Source organism: Manis javanica, chromosome 13 (assembly GCF_040802235.1).
Source record: "Manis javanica isolate MJ-LG chromosome 13, MJ_LKY, whole genome shotgun sequence".
NCBI classification, from domain to species: Eukaryota; Metazoa; Chordata; class Mammalia; order Pholidota; family Manidae; genus Manis; species Manis javanica.
Window position 1 is genome coordinate 49,119,368 of NC_133168.1, and position 25,372 is coordinate 49,144,739.

A 25,372-nucleotide genomic window follows, 5' to 3' on the forward strand; every position below is an offset into this window, starting at 1 on the left:
ACAAGGGAGAGCATGTTAGTTTCCCAGATACTTATTTTTAGTATTGACCTATTATTTCCCCCTTCTTCCTATAACTTGAGGTTTTAGTACTCCTTACTTGGTAAAATTTACCATGAGTATAAACTAACTTTTTTTGCACACCAGTGAATGGTTTTTACTTGCTAAGATACTTAAGTATTAAATCTGTCATAACCAATTTTATTTATTATGATGTTAGTAAGACTTTAAAGATTGCTAGTTCTTTTCTGGATAATTGATGCTTTAGACTTCAACTCGTGGGCATGTTTTGGTTCTGGTTTTGATCAGCATAGGGTTTTGCTTCAATTAATCAAGATGATCTCTACTGTTATGGCTCAGTGCCAGGAGGTGTTAATCAGGTCTGGTACTATCCCTTGGCTTTGTGATCGTTTGTGTTTTAATATACTTCATTTTTGTCCCTTCCAAGGAAGCCTGGGCACCATCTGATCTGGTGGTGGGTCCTGAATGGCAGCATGGTAAGCAGACTACCCCAGGAAGTTTAGAGTGCATAAAGCTAATAGGATAAGTCTGACCCAAATTCATGAAGAAAAGCCAAGAGTTGGGGAGTTCAAACAATATAGATAACTTCAGAGAAGCAAGCACAGGACAATAAAGAGAAAATGAAGTTAAAATACTGGGGTTAGCCACAGACAGGAATGGAATGGAAGTTAGGCAAATAAAAGAATGAAGGGAGGGTGCATGGAAAAGGTTCTCTCAGCAGAGCTGAGCTTCATATTGCTAGAAGTCTTCAAAGAGAGCCTAGATGACCAGCTATTATTCACTCAGCAAATGTTTACTAAACCCTAGTCTGTGAGGGGAGTGTAGTGGTGAGCTGAGGATCCAACAGATGAAGTCAGACTAGAATTGGAACCCATCCTAGCTATATGAATTTAGCCATACTTGCTAAAATTTCAGTGTCTGGTTTTGCTTCTTAAAAAAGGAGATCTTAAAATTACCAACCTCAGAAAGGATTAAGTGAGTTCACGCTATATGAGTTAGGATACACATATCATGTGCAACAGTGTCTGGTATCCACTAAGTACACAATAATGACCACTCTTATTTTTATGTGTAAGGTTCTGTGTATTGCCAAGAAACCTCTTAAATAGCTGTGAAGTTTGCATAGGTTACCAATGATTCTATTCTTTTAGTCTGTCTCTGGTTGCAACACACTCAAAACAAAATTTGGAGCAAAGCAAATATTAGAAAAGAGGGAAAAAACTTTCCTTCTGGTGGTTTTCCCTCCTAGCCTGCTCTGAAGCTCCTCCTCTTAGTTTTCTTTCTTGGCTGTGAATTTCAGATGATGTGTGCATCCCCATATAGTCTTAGCTTCACAGCCAAAGATTAGTAATGAAGTATGTTTCATAAAATGTAAATGAGAAGGCTCCCAGAAAAAGCCTGAGAAAACCTATTTTGACAACTCTTATCTATGCAAATACATATTTTAACTGGAGAAAGACAAGCACAATTAAAAGAAAAACACAAAAAATTTCAACTTGGAGTACTTTTAAAAATTCTTATTTGAAAATAATTATAATTATAAATTTAGAAATAGATACAAAATGAGCTCTTATGTGTCAAGGTCCTTTAAAGGCAAAAAAAAAAAAAGGGATGATATTTGCACTTAGTTAATGATTGTCTGTTTCTGAAAATTTCAGGGACTTAGTTGTCATTGTTTCTTTTACACATCATGACCTGTGGGAGCAATACCAAGATCAGCCATTCAGTTGTGATGGATTATGATTCAGTCATCTGGGCATATTTCAGATGAAATAACCTAAGCTTATTTTGAGCAAGTGGATTAGAAATAAATGCTTTGCTGGATTGCTTTGAGTTGTACAAAGCCAAAAGACCTCCAGAAGCTTTTGAAATGAAGGACCATGGCAATTTTGAGACTTTGAGAAAATTGGAAGTCCTAAAGCAGCTGAGACTTTGCTTCTATTTTTGATCTTTCCAAAAAACTTTGCCCTTATATGTATTGAGGTTAGAAAGCTCTGCCACATGAAATCTGCTATTGGTACAAAAGAATAACTAACTGAAACAAAATGGGGGAGGATAAGGAGGGGATGAAGAGAGAGAAAGGATGAGAAAGAAGCTACGCAAACCTTTGGAGTGCATGCAATATTTCAACTGGTTTCACTCAGAGAGAAGAATAAACAAAAGCGTAAGATGACAAGTACTCTTTGAAGAGAACTGATTTCCTTATTCTGAATTTATTAATGACTATTTCTTTGACAGTGAAGAATCTGTTTCAATATTTCATGGAAGGCAAAGCTTTCATCTAGGAATGACAAATGCAAGAAGCATAGTTAAAAAAAGAACAACAAAAACAGGAGAAAAGTAATCTAAGTTTCAGGGGCAATTGGAACCAAGTAGGTGTCAAAAGCAAAACGTCATCTTATGGTAGGTGAGAGACCTGTTAAAGCTAAGCTCAGGGGTAGAGTTGTCAGTGATACAGTAGTATTTGTTAAACATTTCATTAAGCCGACATTTCCCTGTAGTCTTGAAATAGATTAGTTAAAGATGTTAAAGTTACAGTCTTAGACATTTTGTGTATTAAAATACTACTTTTCAAGCAACTTAGAGTCATCAACCATGGAAAAGTAGTTGTTTTGGTTGAGCTTGTAAACTTCTAATGATAGTGGGTTATTTATTAAGGACCTTCCAAACTAATCAGTGCACTGCACTATGCATCAAAAGAAAATCTTTCCAGTTCTGATAAGTAGGACTATTGAGGCACCTGAAGAGATATATCTATTTATACATATATATCCCGTTATTTTTCCTTTCAGAAATGGCTTTACTAGTGTCTTAAATAAGGTATTGTATAATTGTTAATTAACCGATTGACAGCTATTGCATATCCATAGGGTTTAAAGAGTCTATTTTATAATTTCAATATAATTTATTGTTTTGTGGACTCTTTTGTAAATAACAGTAATTAAATCTGTAGGTTGTACAATTAAATAGGCAGAATATGATTTGCATAAAGAAGGAACTCAACAATGGGTATGTCCACTTTGCTCTGGTTAACAAAATTAAGTTGGATAGTTCTTAACTTCAAATACAATGTCTTATGACTCAGAAAACATGCCTCTTAGATGAAAATATGCCTGAAAAATCAGCTTGCAAAAATGAAACTTGGGTGTAATAAAGTTAACTAATGTTTAACAAACATAGTAGACTTAGATGTAAGAAAATCATGGACAAATCTTTTCATTTCCTAATTTTCTCTAAATCAGTGTAACTCAGAATGCTTGGGTAGAAAATGGTGTGATGTGATGACCTTAATTTCATTATAGGGAAATAGCATATTCAAAGATTTACTCATATAATTGAAAAATCTGATTAATTATTCTATGAAATTGCTTTTTAAGTAGAAAGCTAGTTGAGTTGGCTTAATATGTAGGGCTTATATATGAACTTCATTTATTCGAAAGTTATTACTTAGCACTTAATTTTTGCTAGGTACTGTCCCATTATGTTAGCTGACAAAACAGATAAAAATCCCTGAACTCTTCAGAGTTATGTTCTAAGAGTGTGAGAGAAATAATCAACAAGGAAAATAGGTGAGTCACATTCATGGGTTCGCCTTAGAAGAAAAGTACTATGTAGAGAAATGAAGCAGGTAGAAGAAATAGCTCTAGGATGAAATTCACATTGTAATTAGATGGTCGCGGAAGAAGTGAGGAGGCGTCATTTAAGAAGACTGAGAGATGAGAAAGTGAGCCTTGTAGTGTCAGGGAGGAGAACATTCCAAGCCAAGGAACCCCAGGGACAGAGGCCTGAGGTGAAAGGCCATCTGGCATGTTCCAACGAAGGTGGCAGTCTGGCTGGAACAGTGTAAATAGGTGAAGAGTAGGGAAACAGTCTGAAAAGTCAGTGTTCATGCTTGGCAGTGTTTGCAGGTGGGCAGTGCATTGCCGATAATACAGGATTTCAGAGTTCACTGTAAACATTTTTGGTTTTTCTTGGTAGAAATAGAAAAGCATTGGAAAGTTTTAAGGAGAGTAGTGACATGACTGGAATTCTATTTTAAAAGGAATGTTTAGAGAGCCCACTGAAACAGGTGCTGACCTGAAGAGACTTTGCAAGACAGTTGTTGAGGCACTAAATGATGAGAAGAGACTGAAAGCTTTAGTTGCTGTTCAAGAAATGATGACTTCCGTGCAGTTTGCTAAGGATGAATGTGATTATGGTGGTGGAAATGAACCTCTTTTGCTATGGTTCATGCTATTTCCATAAAGTTGCTGACCAGTTTTGCCTCTTGCATAATCTGAGGAGTAATCTCTTTGTGGAAATTATTGAAGATCATAGAAGAAGAATTAATAGAAATTAATTAAAAATTATAGAAGATCAAGGCAAACAGATGTGAAGAGAATATAGACCAATTTGCAGCATAGTGAGAGTTGGCTTTTTGGCATATAGGATTTTAAGTCAGTAATATTAAACTTGTGATTTTTGTTTTTAAGGAATACAGAGAATAAATTGATGGAAACATTGACAAAACAAAAACCCCAGCTGCCATTTGAGACAGTCCTTAGGGACACAAGAGTGGTAGCCAGTAGATCCATCTGGATTCAGTCATAGTGCCTAGTGGAAGACCATGAAAGTTTGGATCACAGTGGTTTTCATGGAGGTGGTGCAGAGTGTTTGGATGGTGGGTATGTTTTGAAAGTAAAGCCAACAGGATTTGCAGACAAACTGGATGCAGGAAAACAGTCAACAAAAGCAGTTAAGCATGTCTCCAAGTTGTTGATCCTGAGTAGATGAAAAGATGAAATTATTTAGTGAGACTGGGAAGACTGTGGGGATGAAGAGCAGGAACTCAGTTTGACATGTGAATTTGTGATACCTATTAGACAGCCACAAAAATGCTTCAAGAAGGTAGTTGGATGCTATATCCTGACTTTCGAAAGAGAGGTTAGGCCTGGAGATACAGGTATGGTAGACATCGGTATAGATGGTATTTATATAGGTGAGCTTTGATGGGATCCCTGAAAGACTAAGTTTGGATAGAACAGAAGAAAAGGCCAAAGACTGGCCACCACAGTGCACCATTATTAGAGACGGAGGGAGGAAAGAAGGTGCTAAGGGGTGAGGAAGATTGAGAGAAGGTAGCCATAGAGGTAGGAAGAAAACAAAGACAGTTTGGTGCCCTGGAGGTCAGTGGAGTAATCATTTCAAATGCTGCTAACAGCTGAAGTATGGTGAAGAATGAAAAATTTATCATTTGGGGGTTTCTATTGACTGACCACCCAGAGCCAAAGCCAGAACCTCTGCTCTGTACCACAAACACTGTGGCAAATTGTTGCATTGTCCCTTTTTCCTAAGCTTCATATACTTCACTGCCTTTCTCTAAACATATGCTATTTTTTTCCACACATGGTAAAATAAAAGTGATTAGGTTCATTTTTCAAAGTTATTGTAATCTTTATCTCTCTTTCTCTGAAAAAATACCATATTAAGCATGATTGGATTTAAGAGGTTCCCACAAATCTCAACCACTCATTTACATACAAATTATTTGGCCACACCTACAGATAGCTAATCTCATTATTTTTCTATCTCTTGGGATCACCTACTTTCAAGTTATACCTATTTCATTGGTATGCTTAAAGATAGATAATTCAAATGGGATTTTAAAATGTTCTTAGCATACTACATTTCAAGTTGTCAACTCCATCCACTTTCATTACTCATTTAAAAGTTTCTGGTAATTATTAATGATCCTTCATTCTCCCATTCACCCATTCACTCAGCAACCTTGTATTATTGGGAAGGGTATTAGGTGTATAGTTCTTCCAGCAATCTAAAGCAGATGTAGTAATTATACATAAAAAAGCATAACAATAAGGACAATTATCCGTACTAGAAAATTTGATTATTTGCTGCATAAACCATTTTTAAATTATGTTCTAATCATAAAAGTAAAAATGACAGAGGCACAGAGGTCTTATCCACCATAAGGGAAACATTTAAATAGTCTTGCTTCTTGCACTTATAATAAGAACAGAATTTTTCGGATGGCAAGAATGTAATATTGATTTAGGCATTTGGTCATAAAAAGATTTCTTATGAGCTTTTTTCTCTTTATCTGTGAAAGTTAATTTCAAAGAAGCATATAATTTTTAAATCTAAAACACTGGTTGTTAGTCAGGCTGACACTGAATTGGAATGAATTCCTCTGACAGCACGAACGTATACCACTAATGTGTGCAATGCCCAGACTTCCTATGGCCTCACAGCAAGACAGAGGTGGTCTTGAGGGCTGATACTTTTCATCTTTTGGAAGACAGAACCCCTCTGATTGTCACCCCACAGAAAATCAGGATGTATGCTAAACTACTCAGAGGACTTGGAATTACACAGCAAAGTGCCAGTGGAAATATCTTATCCAATATTATAACTTATTTTAAGGAGACTGGGGGAAAAACAGAAAAAAGGATGATGGAAGGAAGCTGCACAAACATGGCCAAACAGCTGGCTGGTTTTATAACCCAGAGACAGCGTGGGACTAGCTATACTCCCAAGACCTCTTGGCAGAGTGGCGTGATGAAAATACCAAAGCTGTGAGAAGAAGGGTTCTTTTGCTGAATCTTTCTGTAGCTATCGTGTGGCTTATTAACCTAAATGAGAACATATGCACCATTTTTTTAAAAGTGTCTATGTGTTTAAATGAGGAACTTACTGATCCCATGTACAGCACAGATGTGGTCACCATAGCATTAAAACCAAATAACCCTTTAATCCTAGTCAAGAAGTGGTTTTCTTCTTTCTTTCAAATAGCACTTTTAGGAGTAGTCAAGGGAGAGCTTGATAAGAAATGTAAACATGAATTCAAGGGCACTGATGATTTCAGAGATGCCAAAATTAGTCTCTAAGGGAAACTAATTTTAATTGCTTTGTGCATCTATTTATTTATTCTGTAACATTTAATTGATACTTGATTAAATAATAGAAACAATTTAATTTTAAACACATTTCTGACTCACCCGCTAGATGCAGAACTGTGGAATATACAAGATCTACTTTACTCTTAGGATTTCCTACATTAGAGGGAGGGCATTCAGTATTTCAAGTGACCTCAATGCTCAATCAAATGTGTTGATTAAGAAGTGGATTTATTCTTTACTACATATCCAACATAGACTCAATTAGCTGGGACACTTCATATTTTTATTATGAGGCATTTTGAGTCTATTCTTTGTGACATCAGAATTAGTTTCTCATCTCGGAGTTAGCTCTATTTTTCTTGTGTCTCTAGTTTATTGGCAGTCAGTTTTTAAAAAATCTCTCAGGGATCATCTAAATGCTGGATGTTGGGAATGGAAACATGTATCACTGCCTTTCCTGTCAAAAATGTAACTAACACACGTGATATATCATGAAAACTCCAGTGGGTGACCTGAAGTCAGTTTCCCAGTCTCTCATGTTCCTGAGCAGCTCCCAGCCCAGCACGGGGCTCCTCTTTTCTTGTATTACTGTCTCTGTAGCCTCCTGGAGTGTGTGCATGTGCTTCTGCGGGTGTATATGTGTGTGTTTTCAGTCCAAAACCTACCAGCCAATTTCCATTTCTTTTACAATTTTGAGTTACATTATTGCATAAGTAATAATGCATTTGCAAAATAAGAAAAAATGAAAGCACTTCTTCCTATCAGTATATTGTGTCCTCATTCTTTTTTATGGTGCACTATATAGATGTATAATTTATTTAAGCTGTTGTACATTGATGGATTAGATATTTTCAAGTCTTTTGCTATAAAAAGAATACTGTAGGAATAACAAATATTATAATATAATAGTATATGTAACATTTATACTATTGTAATATATGTATTATATCTATAGGATTATTTCTAGGTCAGAAATGGAATTTCTAGGTCAAATTTCTATGCATTTGCTGTTTTAATAGTTATTGCTGAATTCAGCTTCATAGGGGTTTGTGCCATTTTACACTCACACCTGTAAGTGTGTGAGGATGCCTGTACCCACTCGATCTTGCCATCAGGGAGTATTATCAATATTTTGGGGTTTTGACAACCTGAGAAAGTGGAAAAGAGTTTACTATTTTGGCTTTAATTAGCAGTTCCGTTATTATGAGTGAGGTTCACTGTCATATCAGAAGTTGAACAGCCATTTATATTTCCTTCTCTTTGAGTAGTTGTATCTTCAGTTTGTTTTGTGTTACACTGTTGTTTTATTTCCTTATTAATTTATAGGAATTCTTTAGGTATTAGGGAAGTATAATTCCTTTATCTGTGACAGGAATACTTTTTATTTTGTCATATAGTTTATCATTCATTAGAATTCTCTGCTCTTGTGAAATCTCTCTGAAAACATGTGGGCTTTGTATACCTTGTAGTTCCTTGGCCATTTCTCCATTTTTTACATGGAAAACAGTATGATTAGAGTTTACTTATTCTGGTGTCAATTGCGCTAAATTATAATCCTAAAAAATTTACTCTTTCATCCAAGTTTTAATGTACTTTCATAGAGGGCATTTTTCATAGACTCTGTTCAACACTTCATAAATTTTTATCTTCTTGATCGAATCAATTTAGAAAAAAACAAAAACAACAAAAAACCTATTGAAATCAGTCACTGTGAATGTAGACTTTTCTAATTTTCCTTGTAATGTGTCAATGTTTTAGGACTATATAATTAGGTACTTTCAAGCTCAGAATTATTTTAAGTTCCTGGTGGATTCCTGTTTTTGTCTGATATTTTGTAACCTTTTATTTTTTAGCCAAGATTTCTGCTTTCCCAGTATAATCTGTATTCTTAAATAATTCTAGAGCATAACAGTTTCCAGAAAAAGATTAAGATTTTATGAAAATCTTAGAAAGTTCAAGTAAATGCAATGCCTTGGGACAGAGGAATATCCATAATTGGAATAAATAGAGAATGCCCAAAATATAAACAAACGAATTACCTGCACATATATATCAAAAGGACCGTGAAATTTCTTAATTACTTCACTGCATTCCAGTGAGTAAATATGAAGCTGCATCTACCTAACTGCAAGAAAGGAAGCCTATCTTTATTTTTCCAAGAGTATCAGCCTGATTTTTTTCCAAAATCAGACAAAAAACAGTTATTTAATTTTTGGTAATCTTAATTGTTAAATTATTTCCCACATTGTATAGATTCACATCTCTTTGATCAATGGGAGACCAAGTGCTGATGACCCTTCTCCTGAACTGCTAGAATTTACCTCTGCTCGCTATATTCGCCTGAGATTTCAGAGGATCCGCACCTTGAATGCTGATTTGATGATGTTTGCTCACAAAGACCCAAGAGAAATTGACCCAATCGTCACACGAAGAGTAAGTTGCAGTGACTCATGTGGCAGCCTATGAGTGATACTGCACCCATCTTTTAAATGTCTGTTAAATAATTTATGAAGATACCTTTCAGGGACTTGTATGAGTGGCTGTTATCAGACTTTAAAAATTGACAGACCTTCGTTTGTTCAAATCCAAGTTCTGCCATTTCTTAGATGTGTAATATTCATCAACTTTTTAACACTTCTAAACATTAATTTCTTTTTTTGTAAAATGAAGATCATAATGCCTAGCTCATAACTTTATTTTTGAGGACTAAAATAGTTTTTGTCACTTTAGTGATCTGTATTATTGTAATTCACTTTGGGGAGGTACTATAGGAAGTGAAGGGCTTTGGTTCCAACCAACACTAAGGAAAACATGCCTCAGTACAAACACACACATCACAATACATCTTAAACTCTAATGTGCCTAGAACCAGCCGGTGGTATTTTGGAAGTGCAGATTCTGATTCAGTCAGTCTAGGGCAGAGTGGAGAGACTGTCATTCCAGCACGTTCCCTGGAGATGTTGATGTTGCTGGTTTGTGGACCATTTTGTCTAATCAAATAATTCAGTTCTCCATTTCAGTTATGAATCACAAGCCATAGTTTAAAAAAGCACTGTTCTAGGGGAAAACTGATTCTATATAGTTTTATTCTCTTCTCTAAGTAGCATATCAGAACAAAAGGTTATAGAATCCTATCAACACATCTTGGAAAACAGGAGCTTAACAGAAGTACTGTTTTCCAGTGTTAAACTGGAATTTGTGGCATTATGACAAAGATGAGCAACTCAGGTTGCAGTGAGTCGTAACTGTGCTTCATCCTCAGCATATTCACTCATTTATGTCACCTCCTTCATATGCTGCTACACAGCCAAGGCATTATTACCAAAAGTGTGAATTCAGCTTTACATCCATAAACTAAATCCATGCTAACAGAGTATCTGCTGTGTGACTAGAGGTAAAGGTGAAAAGAGAATTATAGGAAGAAACCAAGACTGTGAGATGAAGCACTTAGTTCTAGAATGATCCTACTAAGGTCTGGCTATTGGCACCAACTGCCAGATTTCTTGACCAATAAGCTGAATGTTGAAGGGCAATGATATTCACAGTTCATAAATACTCAGCACATATTCTCTCTTCTCATTACTTAACTTACCCACACCTAAACTCTCCATCATCAGAAAATAACTTTTAAAGTTTTATTATACACATCCAACACATATTGGGTGTTTGAGTGTTTTTATTTTCTTCAAACCTGCAATAACTTGCATTAGATTTCAGCATATTATAAATTGTCTTAAGCAGAAATAATCATCATTTATATTCTTCACTTGTTAAAAAAAGTCACTTTTATTTATACTAGCATGACTTAAAAATATACACTAAGGAAGACTGAATAATTTTGAAATGAAATTTAATCTTTTCTGACAGTTTATCAGAGAAAAAAATCAATGGAAATAAATGTGCTCCTTTATCATCTTTTGCAGAAGGCAGAGTGGGGGTTGGGTGCACATCTATTATTTATAACTTCATTGTACATGAGCCTTTAAAATAGTGCAATAAAATCCAACATATAATATGTTTTTGAAAGTACTCAAGTTCAGTAGTAAACACTACATATATATTTAAATATATAAAATAGTATATCTAATTTCAGTTTCTCTTCATGACTCAAAAGTGAAGCATTACACATTTATATTTAACACAGATCTCCCAATTTTAAAAGCATCTACAAAACTACTGTATCAGCTTTCTGAACAAATGTCCCTATTTGTATCTACATTATTAAGTGATGAAGTTAGTGAAAAGCAGACTTTTACATTGACTGAACTTCCTAGTAAGTACCATTAGTTCAACATCAAGGTATATCAAGTAAGATAAAGTAACCCAAATATTATAAAAGATACTATATATATATATACACACAAAAAAAAACAAAAAAAAAAAAACAAAAGAAGAAGTAAATGGAAAAGGGGAATTTGTAGTCAGGGAACTTAGATTTGTGTCCACCTACTTATTTTCACTAAATCTGTTTTATATGTGAATAATTGGAATAAAAGAATTGTCTACCACTGAGATGGTTATTTGAATTCCATAAGATAACATGAAGTACTCTCACAAGTATAAAATGTTATATAAAAATTAAAAATTTTAAATAGTCCAGTTCTGTAATTGTAATCTTTTGAAAATAGCTGGGTAGATTAAAATAATTAGAAACATAGCCCAAATTAACTTCAGTTAGGAAATTAATTGCATGGATGTTTTAACGTAATAATGAAAACAAAAGAGCAGTGTCAGGGACATCTAACTTACTTCTTACTTTATGTTAAATCAATCTTGCAGTTAGTTACTTATTTCCTTCTTAATGTGGTTAAGAAATGTATTGTTATGAGCACAATTTCCCCTAAATCTGTTGAAATTTTCAGATCCATCAAGTAAAACAGTCTGCATATGATTCATGAATATCGAATTTCCCTTAATGACAAAGAGATTTTCTTTCAAGAAACTGTGTAAAACAACTTTTATGAAGAATTATTGTCCTTGCTCCATGACAACTTGTTCTCAATAATAAATACTCCAGCCAGAGTTTGTACTGTCTGTGGGAAAGACATTTATTTCTAAAATGCCCACCTAACATAAATTAGAGGCATTCCTTCTTTGGACTATGATTACAAGTCAAGGAGTCACTTGATACATTTTGTGAGCCCTCAGTTTTCCTCCCATACTTCAAACGAAGGGTAAAAGCTGTAAGTAGAGTTTTTAACAGAATGTTCTCTTTGTTACTTTCACCATGCAGCCCTCCTAACAGGATTTCTCTCTGGATTGCTTTTGCAGTACTACTACTCCATCAAGGATATTTCTGTTGGAGGGATGTGCATCTGCTATGGTCATGCCAGGGCCTGTCCACTTGACCCAGTGACAAATGTATGTATATTTATAGGATGCTTAGGTGAAATGAAGCTCTGAACTGTAAAATACTTCACGAGAAGCTTTGCTGACAGGGAGACTGTGAATGGGTGTCGGGTCCCCACTTAGTGTATCCAAAAGCCATGTCAGGATGAAATAGAGCTGGCAGTTAGGATGATAGATTTTGAAGTCAGCCATCACAGTATCAGAAAACAGATTAGCTTTTTTTTTTCTAGAAAGGCTGTGCACTGGTCTATCTATTTTGAAACCTCTCTAGCTGTGACAGCCTTCTGTATGATTTAGCTTTAGAGAATGCCTGCTATCAATCAACCTGACCATTTCTTTTAGAAGTTTTCATCAAAAAAATTAATGCAAACAAATGAACAATATGTGAGGAAGTTAATATAAATGGTCCTAGAACAGGAGGTGAGGCAGGGGCAATAAGGAGTTCAGTAAGGGGCAGTTCAAGAGAATGTTGAAACTACCAGGTCAGAAAGTGCTAGAATGCTTTTGGGTCAAGTTTTTCATTAATGACAATGTATTAAGTGAACATAACCTGAAAAGAAGATGAGTAAGCATCCTTTTTCTCAGTCATAAACAAACTAGGGAAATACAAATTTATCTACTGTATAGTATGTGGAAGAAATATATTGAGTATTCAGATCAGTGAACGTAGCTACCTATGTAGAGATTTTGTTTTCTACTAAAACTGTAATACAAATGGTGTTTCTCTGCAAGATAGTTTTCTGTCTAATACATCATCATGTTACCTCCTATGGAGGGTTCAAATGCTCTGGCATATTTTTCTGGGCAAGGTTGTGGTGCCACTTTCTGCAGGGTGTGGCTATCGTCTATTGTGCAAACCTGTGGGCAGTTTGAGAGCCCACAGGCCGCCTTGGAGGGCCAGTTTCACAGGATGAATTGAGACTGTACTTGGAGCACACACACAGGCAGGAAATTCACTTCTGAGACATTAGATTTCTGTTACACCTAAGCTCCTGGATGCCTAGGAATTTACTCTCTCCCTGTTTTCCACATCTACAAATGTTAACAGTACTTTGAGGAAAGCGTTAAAATGGATACACCCAACCCAGATATCCTGCAGGTCTCAGTAACCACAGAATGGATTTCTGCCTTCATGACCACTCCCACCTGGGTTTCTGCTTTCTTCCTAGCCCTGAGCCCATTGATTCCAGGAGCAGCCTGGGCCTCCCTAAGCTGGTATTGATCAAATATACCCACTCCCAAGGCTGCCATCTTCCTTCCCAGACTGACAGCAGATTTACATTTTGGCTCATAGTCTTGAAGCTTTCTCTTTTATTGTACTCTTCAGGAAAAGGCCTCACTTATGGTTCTCAAATGTGCTGAAAGTATGCTTCCCCCCCCTCAATTTTTGACTAGAAATCCCACTGTGAATGTGAGCATAACACATGTGGTGACAGCTGTGATCAGTGCTGTCCAGGATTCCATCAGAAACCTTGGCAGGCCGGGACCTTCCTGACTAAAACTGAATGTGAAGGTATGTTCCAGAGAAGCCAGCGATATGTTAATTCTTCCTTCCCTGGGACACAGGTAACCTAAACATCTGGTGATTGTAGGTAAGCACATTCCAGTATGTCTGTTTTATCCAAGGCAATCGCTGGAAAGCTCTTTACCCTGCTCTTTCAGTTACTCCACTTTTCAGGGTTTAAAAAATGTCTTCAGTTTGACAAATACTTACCAAACACCTACGAATTTACCACTGTGTGAGGACTATGAGAAGTAGAGGAAAGCATAGTATACACTTGTATCATCAAGGAGAATCTGAAACTTAGAGCATAATATGTAGTGTAAATAACATTCAACAAAACCTACAATATATAGAGACTAGCCTCCTGAACAAACCTGTGTCTACAAAATGGTTCTGAAACTGGTTTGGCTTCATATCCTTCTGCTGTTCCCTTTGCAGCTTCTCCTTTAGTAAATAGCTTTCAAATACCCTTCATCTAATAAGTGGTATTTGAAGAGCACAGATAGATTATACTCTACAAGTTAGAGCCAGTTTATTACCTGAAAAAAAATCATTCCTATTTATTAGTTGTACTTATTTAAGGGTGGTATTTGGATGCAGGGTATGAGAATAAAAGGTAGCAGAGTTTGGGAAGAATATGAGAGTTAAGAGGTAGCAGAGATGGGAAGAAATCAAATTTGATATTTATTTTAATAGTAAGCATTAATTTTTCAAATGTATCACTCATTAATAACTATAAAATGCTAATATTAGAAATGGCATCAGTGATAATCATTAGCATGAACTGTGCTATAGCAATTATTGCACAGGAGCAACCAAGAAAAAAGCCAGTAATGAAAGACTGTAAATCAACTGGCTATGCAAACCTGTGCTAATGTATACTCATCTGTACTTTAATATTATCACTTTTGAAGACAGGCCATATGCCCAGTTTTTCCTGAAGGAAAATACCCAAGAAGCGTAGTGCATAACTTTGTAGCTGAATATTGCCAACTGACCTGCATGGTGACGGGGATGCTAAAGAAACCTGTTTCTGGAGTTTTGCGCAGTACAAGATGTGACCTACAAACAAACATTTGTGCTGAACTGTAAATCTAAAGTAGCCACTAAGCCCAATTCAAAGGAATTCAAATGTTAGTACTTTAGAGAATCAGTCCTAGCCACATTTTTTTCAGTTCATCCAATATATATGGCCTCCAAAACAGGCTTGGTAGACATTTTAAACTAATACCAACTGTATATTTATTGAATAAAAACTATTTATTGTGTATCATGTGGCAGACACGATAGGGCCTTAAAACCATTGAATCATAGCAAAGTTTAGTCATAAAATATTCCCCAACCATAAAATACATTTTTTCATTTTATAATTCTACATGTACTATCAGCGTCTTGAGTCCCTTCCTCTTCTGCACTCATCTCTTTTGTTTTTGATTTGTGTCTGCCTGCTTGTGAAGATGTTTGGGTTCAGAAATCACCCATTGTTACTGAGACATACCTGAAGGAATGGGCTTCCAGCACCCACCCACTGTCATAAGAGAGGCATGGGATGCTCAGCCTTTGTTTTATTCACCTACCCTCTACTCTATTTCTGACCATCTCTCAGGTTCTCCACAGCTTCTCCCAAGGAGCACAGGCATTCAGACCTAAAAGTAAATTTGAGTTAAAGGCCATCCATGGATATTTGCTCTCAAGTTTTTAAAAATTTAATTACATTTCTCTTCTGCTCATGGAATATCGGCAGTCACAAGCGGGAGTAGCATTCAAGGGTAGGGATTCTTTCTGTTGTCTCTCTCTGCATTCTGTCCCACAGCTGTAACACATACACACTTGCATATATGTGTTTAGACAAAGAAACAAAAAGAATAGATCAAACTTGTTAGCAACAGAGATGGACAGAGCAACAGGAAAGGAGATTTCCATTTGCTACTTACTGTATACTTTTTAAATAGTAGAATTATGAAACAATTTCCTTTGTGGGGCACATGGTAGATTGTATATCCAGATTGAAAATATATATATACATTTTTTAAATCCACAAATTAAAGGTAGGAGTATTAACCATAAAACCTTGTATAACACTGTGATTTTTAGTAATAGATGCATTCCTAAAAGCTTACATGAAAATCTTTTCAGAGTTGAATTGTGTTCCAATCACTTTAATATTAGAAAAATCCTTCTGTAACATGACAAATCCCTCCATAAAATGAATAATTGCTTTCTAATTCTTTTGAGTTTACTTTGGATTTTCATCAATCTAGCTTCTTTGAGGCAGGATGTATCTCTGAAGAGCTAAGAATATTTATTCCATTGCTAAACCTGTACTAAAAGACAGTTTCTGTCCCGTGTCTTGGACATTCCATGAAATATCAAAGTGCTGATGACAGAGCATGGAATGGCTCTTTGGGTGTAAGTACTATCCATGCCCTTAGAACCTAGAGATGGTGAGCTCTGTAGATGCAGGGCCTTTAAACAGCATCCAGGGCTGTTGGCAGAGGACCCTCATTGCTTGGAGTGTGAAAAGGACTGCTCCTTAAGTGTCAGTCATTTACCTGTATAACTCATGGTTATAAATACTCTCAGCAATACTAATTCTAAATCATGTGAGAAAAAAATTGTATTCCTCTGTATTTCCCTCTACTTATACTGGCAACCGAAATCTTGACTCTTCCTGGCAATATATTTTTACCAGTATTTTTAAGAATTCCTGCGCATTGTCCTGAAGAAATAAAACTGCTTATAGTGCCTTGTGATTTTATATTTATGACTTCATGTTCCCTAGAATAAAGTTTGAAAATTCTCCATTAAAATAGCAAGGATACTATATGCTAAATCAAAATCAAAAGTAAACAGACTAGGGAAGGTATTTGCAATAAACATGACAAGGAAATTAGGAGACCTTCAATAGCACTCAGGAAAAATATCAATAAAAATTAAAAATGAGCAAATATCAAAACAGCCATTGCTCAGGAAAAGAAATTACTTGTAACCATATAAAAAGATTATCAAACTTATTCATAATTAAGGAAGTACCAATTTAAATGATGAAAATACTCATTTTAACTTATCAAAGTATTGATTCAACAAGTGCTTGAGTGCTTATTATGTCCCGAAACTGGATTAAGAGTTGATAATACAGTGATGGTGAGGCTCTGTGAAACAGTTTTATCTTACCTATTGGAGGGAGAGTACTCTGACATAGCATTTTTTGGAGGGGAATTTTTCAAGGTAATTAAAATTAAAATTAAAATCTTTTATGCCCCTTGACTAGATTTTATTCTTGCAGGAATTAGACTGCTATAGCTGTACAGGGCATATTATTGTGATCCTTGTCATTAGTACACAATTGCTAATACTGTTGATACTAACAGTTATGGAACTGAATATTTACTATGTCTCAGGCATTCTGTTAGGTGTTTTGCATTCTCATGACAACCAGAAGATACTAAATACTAAAATGACACTAAGACTTGAATTTCTCAAAGTCATTCATCTGGCAAATGGGAAGCAGTCCTCCTTCCTCCCCCACCCTAACTCCATGTGACTCAGTGTTATTTATAAAGGAGAAATATGGAAAACAGTGTAACTGCCCATTAATGAGGACTGATAAATACCCCACTTAAGAAGTACCTGCATAACCTAAGGAGAAACATGCTAATAGAGAAGGAGCTATGCTATTTACTGTTAGTAAAAGAAAATATTTCAGAACAGTATGTAAATGTTTACCTTTGTGGGATAAAAAAAGTTTGATCTGTGTGCCACATGCACCTGTGTGGGCACCCCCACCACACACACATCTATGTGGAAATCACTGTAAAGACACCTAAGAAACTCAAGATCTGAGGAAGGGGACTGCACAATGTATCTTTTCCTTAATTCACATCCTAAAATAAATTTGCCTCATTTTTCAACACTTTACCCAGTTCTTTCTGAGGACTGATTTTTTTCACTTCTTGGAACTCTAATAATGTGACTTGGAAAGGAAATGAAGGAGGAAGAGGAGAAGGAGGTAGGAAGGCCAGGAGGATGAAGAGAGGAGCAAAATAGGAGGAAAATTCAAATAAGAACTTATTTATAAGATATTATGCTCATGACTTTGCATGCATAGCTTTTAAAATATCCCCATTGGGTAATTATTGACCACTCCCTGTTTTATATGGAAAGTGGGCCATAGTGAAATTCAGTTTCCTACATCGCATGACTACCAAGTGGTGGGAAGGACACCCAAATCCAAGACTGGCACAAAATAGCACGATCTCAACCATGAAGCAAATCAGCTCTCATTTTGTCCTGATTACGTGGCACTGATCATCCGTTTTATCTCTCCTAACAGATAGAACTTGAAGGGACTGTGGCAGTGGTTAGCTTTGCTGTGCGGACTTTGCAGCCTGACTTAGTTTGGCTTCCAATACTGGCATGATGGCCTTTTACAAGTTATTTCACTTCTCTCTGCCTCGGGTTCCTGATACCATATGAAAAGTAGTTAATAATTGTCATTAACTCATAAAGCTATTTTGTGAATTAAAATCAGTGGTAATAAATATAGCACATTAGACCAAAACATGGAATATTAACTCTAAGTTTTAGTTATTATTAGTAGTCAAAGAAAGAACTCTTTATCTTAAATGTTCTTTTTACCCATGGGGTCTAACACAAATAATCATATATAATGACTATCCATTACAGATGACCTGGATGTTAATCATTCAATACTGTAGTTCAAAAATTTATTGCTTGTCATAACAGGAAGTTATGGGTTGACCCATATGAAATTTCAGTTTTGTACAATAAAATAAGTCAAATATTAGCAACTTCCTTTGATAGCGTAATTTATGTTTTAATTATTTAAAGTTGCATTAAAATGTGAATTTATTAATACCAGCCACAAATGCAAATACTTTCTAGATACCTTTGTACTGATTTATACACATAATATATGCATACATTTATATAATATATAGATTTGTATATAAATATATATTTATGTAGATTTATATATGTAACTATATAAAAATATATATGCTAAATGTAATATAATTTCCCACATAGTATAAAATCTATTATGTAGACGAAAATGATTTTTCAATATATCTGACCCTGGGAGTTAATCATGAATTTATTTTTCCCTAATGTAGCATGCAATTGTCATGGGAAAGCTGAAGAATGCTACTATGATGACAATGTTGCCAGAAGAAATCTGAGTTTAAACATACATGGAAAGTACATTGGAGGGGGTGTGTGTATTAATTGTACTCAAAACACTGCTGGTATAAACTGTGAAACATGTACTGATGGTTTCTTCAGACCCAAAGGGGTAAAGTATGCTTTTTCTTTCATTAAGTGTTGTTTTGGCTTTCTCATGCAGAGATGTATTATCAGAAAAATAATTTTGATAGCTTCTCCAAACAGCTGGACTGCAAATTCTGAACAGTGACTAGGAACATTTCATAAGGGAAACTGTATAAATCTTTTATGATGTGATATAATATATATCCATCTCTCCAGAAAGTTCCATTGTGCCTCATTCCAGGCAATTCCCACCTCTAGGCAAACTCTGATCTGATATTTAGAACATAAATTAGTTTTGCCTCTTTGTGAATTTCATAAAAATGAAAACATAAAGTACATACAATCTTCCTTTTTTCATTCAGCAAAACATTTTAAGATTTACCCATGCTGAGTGCATCAATAGTACATTTTTTTTTTAAATGCTGCAAAGTATTCCTTTGCATGAACATACCATAATTTTTAATACATTCGCTTGTTGTGGATAGTTGGGTCATTTGCAGGTTTGGGCTAGCTCCTGCAAGGCAATTTTATATGAGTCTTTTTGTGGTCATGTTTTATGTACCTTGTGTAGATATCTAGGACAAGAATATTTGATTCATAGGATAGTATATGTTTGACTTTATAAGAAACTGCCAACACTTTGCCAAATTAGTAATGATATTTAACATGTTCATCAAAAATACATGTGAGTTTCAGCTCTTCCACATTATCTCTAATATTTGGTGTAGACTATCTTTTTGAATTATCCATTCTAGTGAGTGTGGGCACAGGGGGTGTGGCAAGTGGTATTTGTCCATTACTGAGTCACTTTCATCACTGCTCGGTGCTATACCAGATCTATTATGAATTTACAGTAGATCTCATTATGGGTTTAATTTTTATTTTATGTGTTTATTGGCTATTCCTGTATCTTCTCTTGTGAATGTCTCTTCAAGTCAAGATATTGTTCTTTTGTTTTATTCTAGAAACATTGTAATTTTAACTTTTAGGGCTATCACTCATCTCAAGCAAATCCTTTGTGTGTGGTGTAAAATAATGATTGAGATCTACATGTTAACCTATTGTTCTAGCACTATTAAAAAAAACAACAAGTTTATTTTTCTGCTTTGAATTCTTTTGAGTCATTTGTTGATAATCAGCTGATCATGTGGGTCAATTTTTGTAGGTACTGGGAGTAGAAGGGGAAAATGGGGAGGAAGAAGAGAAGGGGGAAAGGAGAAGGGAAAGGGGAGGAGAAAGAAGCAGAAAAAGAACAGCAACTCGTTTAAGAAAAAGAACAAAATGAATAAGAACAAGAAGAAGGAAGAGGAAGAGAATGAGAATGAGAAGAAACAGACCTTTTGAACTATGCTCTCTCGTTTCCTTCTGAGACTACAACTATATACATGTCAGTTTGCTTAACTCTCCCATAGGTTACTGAGGCTGTACTAATTTAAAAAATGTTTTTTCTTTATTATTCAGATTTGAAAATTTCTATTTATCTGTACTACTTTTTGCCCTACCATTGTTAATCTGCTGTTAAAAACATCCAGTTATTATTTTTTATTTTACTTTAGCTTTCTGGAATTCTTGTATTTTCTGTAGTTTACATTTCTCTGCTGAAATACTCCATGTATTCACTCATTATAAAAATTATTTCCTTTCTGGTCTTGTACACATATATATATATATAGTACTTGTCTAAGCCCTTGCCTGCTGATTTAAATACCTGGGGGATACCTCAGGGTCTGCTTTTATTGACTTTTTTTTCTGAGTAAGAATCAAACCTTTCTGTTTCTTTTCATGCCTAGTAATTTATGACATACCCAAGACATTGTGGATGACGTAGTGTAGAGACAGAATTCTGTTATCTTCCTCTGAGGATTTTTGACTTTTGTTCTAACTGGTAGTAAACTTACCGAGCTGATTGCCATGAAATTGTGGAGGCTTGCTTTTCACTTTGTTAGGGCAGATTGATAGAAAGCTCAAAGTATTTAACCTTTCTAACTAGGTTCACAACTCCAATTTCTGTGTACTTTATGGGGTATAAACCTGAAACTCTACTATGGTTATTCAGCTTCCACCTGTTATTTTCCACTGGTTTCAGTCTCCCAAATGGTTGTATAATTAAAGGATCAATTAAGCATATGAAGGATGTTAATAGGCTGATTTTACTGCTGACCTTCTATGAACATAGATCTCAATTAGGGTATTTTTTTCTTTAAGAACTAAAATCCTTCCAGTTTCTGCCTTCCCCTCGTTAGTCTTCCAAGTCCTCAAATATTTGATTTTTGTATTTTGTACAGAATTCATAATTGTTATCTGAGAGTGCACTGGACACTTCACTATTATCAAAACTGGAATCTTGATCAAGTTTTTATTACTAGTCAGGTAATTAAGTGAATCTGAGCTTAGATTGTGGTATTTTAATACTTATAAAAACACTTATGCTACATTGTATGTTAAGAAAATCCAAATATTTTAAGTACTTAATATTTGGGTGGAAGTGAATTGTGTTTTCATGAAGATACAGAAAGGTCTATGCATTGTGATTTTACAGATAAATATCTTATCTCTACAATATTCTTAAAATTATTGTCTTAAATCTAGATTTATCTACTAAATACATGTATTTAATAGCTAAGTCATATATACACAAACACATATATGTAAATATGTGTAATTCAGTGTTTACTTTGAGGACTAATTAGTAATTTGAATTACTATTTAATAACATTAAAAATCAAGCATCAGTATATTTACTTATGTTAGAAGATTTTCTGTCAACAATCTTATTCAGACAGATTTCCCCAATTACTGCAAAGAAGGATAATGAATTAGGAGGCTTTGGCTTACTCAAGCTTATCATTGGAATCATAAATCGTATTTTTAGAGCCAAGATTTTATTCAAAATATTTTTTGTGTATCTTATACTCACATAGTTTTTTTTTTAATGTCTTGTTGGTTTACTCTGGGTAAAAAGCCCTTCTCCAATTCTATTCTCAAATTGCTTTGCATACTTCAAGCTCTAGTCTAAATGTCACTTTTTTTCTATGAAACATTGCTTGACGTCACTGTGTTGTATTAGTGCTCCCTCCTCTTTTCCCCCATAGTGCTCTGTTTGTATGTCTATTTTATCATTTGGCACATTCTGTTTAATCAGTGTCTTTAGTCTGTTATTTCTGTAAGCCATTTAAGGCAGAGACCGAGCCTTATCTGTCTGTGCTTTTCACAGTTCTTGCCTCATTAATAAGGGATGAATCAAAGTGTCTTAAACAAATGACGATTTTAAAACTGATCTGTGAGCGTAGTTGATTGATATTCTACCAGACTTGTAAATAACTCGCTAGTTTTGATACACTGATTTGTATTACTAAACAAGTTTCCATTTATAAATTAAGCCTAGATATATGCATATAAAAAGCTATGATTTGTGGGACAAATACATACCTATAAAGATGTAAATATAGATATCTATATTTATTTATATAGAGAGCAGTATTTCAGTATATCCATGGCAAATAATTTACTTTTTTTGTTCTTTTCCTGTGGCCCCTGGAAAATAATTGTACATATGGTATATTAGTATAGTCTATTAAAATATTATATTATATTATAGAATTAAAATATTCTAACATTAAAAACTACTAGGTGAATTGAGTGTTTAATATATACATGAGGAATCTTCTGAGATCTTTTATATGTTATTTTAATTTTAATAACATCATTATAGTTAGGATTACTGTCCTCATATTACAAGGAAATAGGTAAGTTGCATGAGGCCTCATAGCTAGTAAGTGGCCACATTGGGATACGAACTCAAGTTTTCCAATAATGGAAATGTTTACCCCCAGGTTATGCTGCCTGCCCAAAAAACCAAATTTTTAATTTAAATATTTAGTATTAATAAGTCTTCAAGCACCAAATATATGTTTCTATTTAGTTAATCATATCATGATCAGTGTGAAAAAGTTCCTGAAAAGTAAGTTTTGGGGAAAATGACTAATTTTGCACTATGTTGTAATAAAAAAAAACAGAATAATGGGGTAGATTTTACTATGGAATATATATTAGAGAATATCAAGCAAATATTGTTATTTTTGTTACAATTCTGTGTTTATAAAAGAGATGCATACTGAAATTTGTAAGGATTAAAATTCTCTATCACAATTTTCTTTAAAAACTTCAGCAAAGGATAAAAATGATGAGAATTTTATGGCAGAATACTGATAATTATTGAATCTAGGTAACAAATGTATAGGACTTCATTATCCTCTTTAGTTTTGTGTATACATTTAGAAGTAATGGATTTTAGAAATTGTAAACATGTTAAAAATAATTTATATAATCTCTCAATATAATTTTTTGGTGTGTATTATTAAAATTCCTTTGTCCTTAAAAGCTAGATGAGTTGAAAATATTGGTGTTTCTATTACACTTGATTAAAAGCATTTTCATATTTTTGCTAGGTATCTCCAAATTATCCAAGACCATGCCAGCCATGCCACTGTGATCCAGTTGGTTCCTTAAATGAAGTGTGTGTCAAGGATGAAAAACATGCTCGACGAGGTGGGAGCTTTAGTAGAGAACTGTTGTTCTAATGAAAGGACAACTAAAAGTCAAATACAACTGTTTTCAGGAAAAAAGTCAGATATGAGTATTTTGCAGTATTTTCCTTCACTTAATAACTTTATGCTTATATCTATCTGTGTTCTCTCTAGTAAGCTGTCTTTTATTCATCTCAGGCATTTTCATGTTTAATTATGAAGATTTAAAGCAAGAAGAATTGATATGCTGTTTTGCAGTAAATATATATATGCACACACACATACATGTTTACATGTCTATGCATATATATATATGTATATGCACACACATACATATTTACATGTCTATGCATATATATATATATCTGGTCAATCAGAATCTGTGCTGTATGTAATTTTTGAATGTCTTGTTATTTATTGGATTGTTTTGAACCTTCTCTGGTTTCTTGTGTGAAATTATAGCATCCATTCAGGAATGTGTGCTGCAGTGGGAGCGGCAAACAGAACACTGAGATGTAGTTAATGAGAGAGGCGCAAGAAGCGTATGTGAAGAACTAAAGTAGCAGTCATGAGTTAGGGAAGGAGGCTGACAGTAATTTAAGCCAAGGACTTCTTTGAGGATTGAAATTCTTGATGAACTCCAAACATTGAAGAATCAAATGCCGAAATAACTCCTTGATGTAAAATATTTAGAAACCATTTTCAGAGTCATTTGCCAAGGTTAAGTAGAAAATTCATAGAACATATCTATAAGTTTATTTTTATCTCTAAGAGTGGATTCTTCTCTTAGGAAAGACTAAATAAATCCTGGCTATTTTATAGGTTTTTTCCCCCATTGAATTTCAAGTTGAAAGATTGGCAATGTGTATCTGGCACAGTTTAGTTTATCTGCTTTCTTCATAAAACTGTAGGATTACAACTTAAGCCCTATAGTCTAAATCTTACGAGAATAAAAAATGGATTATTTTAATATTCAAGTAGTGAATTATTGAGGTCGTTTTTCATTTTATGGCCCCTTATCTTTTTTATAATAATAACTAAATCATGTTATTTTCATAATGCCATTTAACTTTTTCCCCCTTTATAATGATAAGCATATTATTGTTGAAAAAGTGGTGAGAAATAGCGGAGTAGAAAGATAAGTACACAATGTAGTGGTAATTCAACATAAATGTTGTTCTTAACATTTTTGTGTTATTTTTACATAATGAGATTTTCCCTTTATCTGTTGAAAGTTTCTCTGAAATCTGGTTTTAGAACTCAAATAATACATCATTATATGGGTATAATATAATTAATTTGTCCACGCACCTTTATATAGATATAAAGATTGTTTCCTATGTTTATTGTAACAAATACTTTAATGACAATCTTTGTATATAAATATTTTTCAAGTATTTTAAAAATAAAACATAGTAAATAAAGTTTTAATAGGGAAGGAATTAAAATAAATAGCAGTTGTTTCCTCTTCAGCCTGTTTACCCCAGTCTCATTTCCAAACATAATCACATTAAGCCTTTTTTCCTATTAAGTTCTTTTGGAAGAACTTATCTTACAAACAATATCTAAATAATATATTTCGTAGTATTTCACTCACATGACTCCCTTCTCTCCACCATTCATACAGTTTTATTACATGTTTCTTCAATAGTATGATGTTAAAATAAAAGCTTAAATCTCTATTTTGTGATCCATTGAATTTAAGCTTCATCTCTTACCATCCTACTACGCAAGCTGAAAATAAGACCATTGCTATACCCACCACTGATCTCTCAATTCATGTGACAAAA

The 25,372-nt window shown here is 34.4% G+C and overlaps 1 protein-coding gene across 3 annotated transcripts in view; it reads left to right on the forward strand.

Moving 5' to 3' along the window:
* The window catches only part of LAMA2 (laminin subunit alpha 2), a 588,333-nt gene that overhangs the window by 236,040 nt on the left and 326,921 nt on the right, over window positions 1-25,372 (forward strand). For 2 of the 3 annotated variants that reach the window (XM_073219595.1, XM_073219596.1), the window contains exons 5-9: window positions 9,168-9,347; window positions 12,186-12,275; window positions 13,659-13,776; window positions 18,903-19,081; window positions 23,505-23,604. In XM_073219595.1, the coding sequence (XP_073075696.1) occupies window positions 9,168-9,347; window positions 12,186-12,275; window positions 13,659-13,776; window positions 18,903-19,081; window positions 23,505-23,604 (667 nt within the window). Of the gene's footprint in view, window positions 1-9,167; window positions 9,348-12,185; window positions 12,276-13,658; window positions 13,777-18,902; window positions 19,082-23,504; window positions 23,607-25,372 lie in introns of all 3 variants that reach the window. The other variant, XM_073219597.1, reaches the window with a different exon arrangement.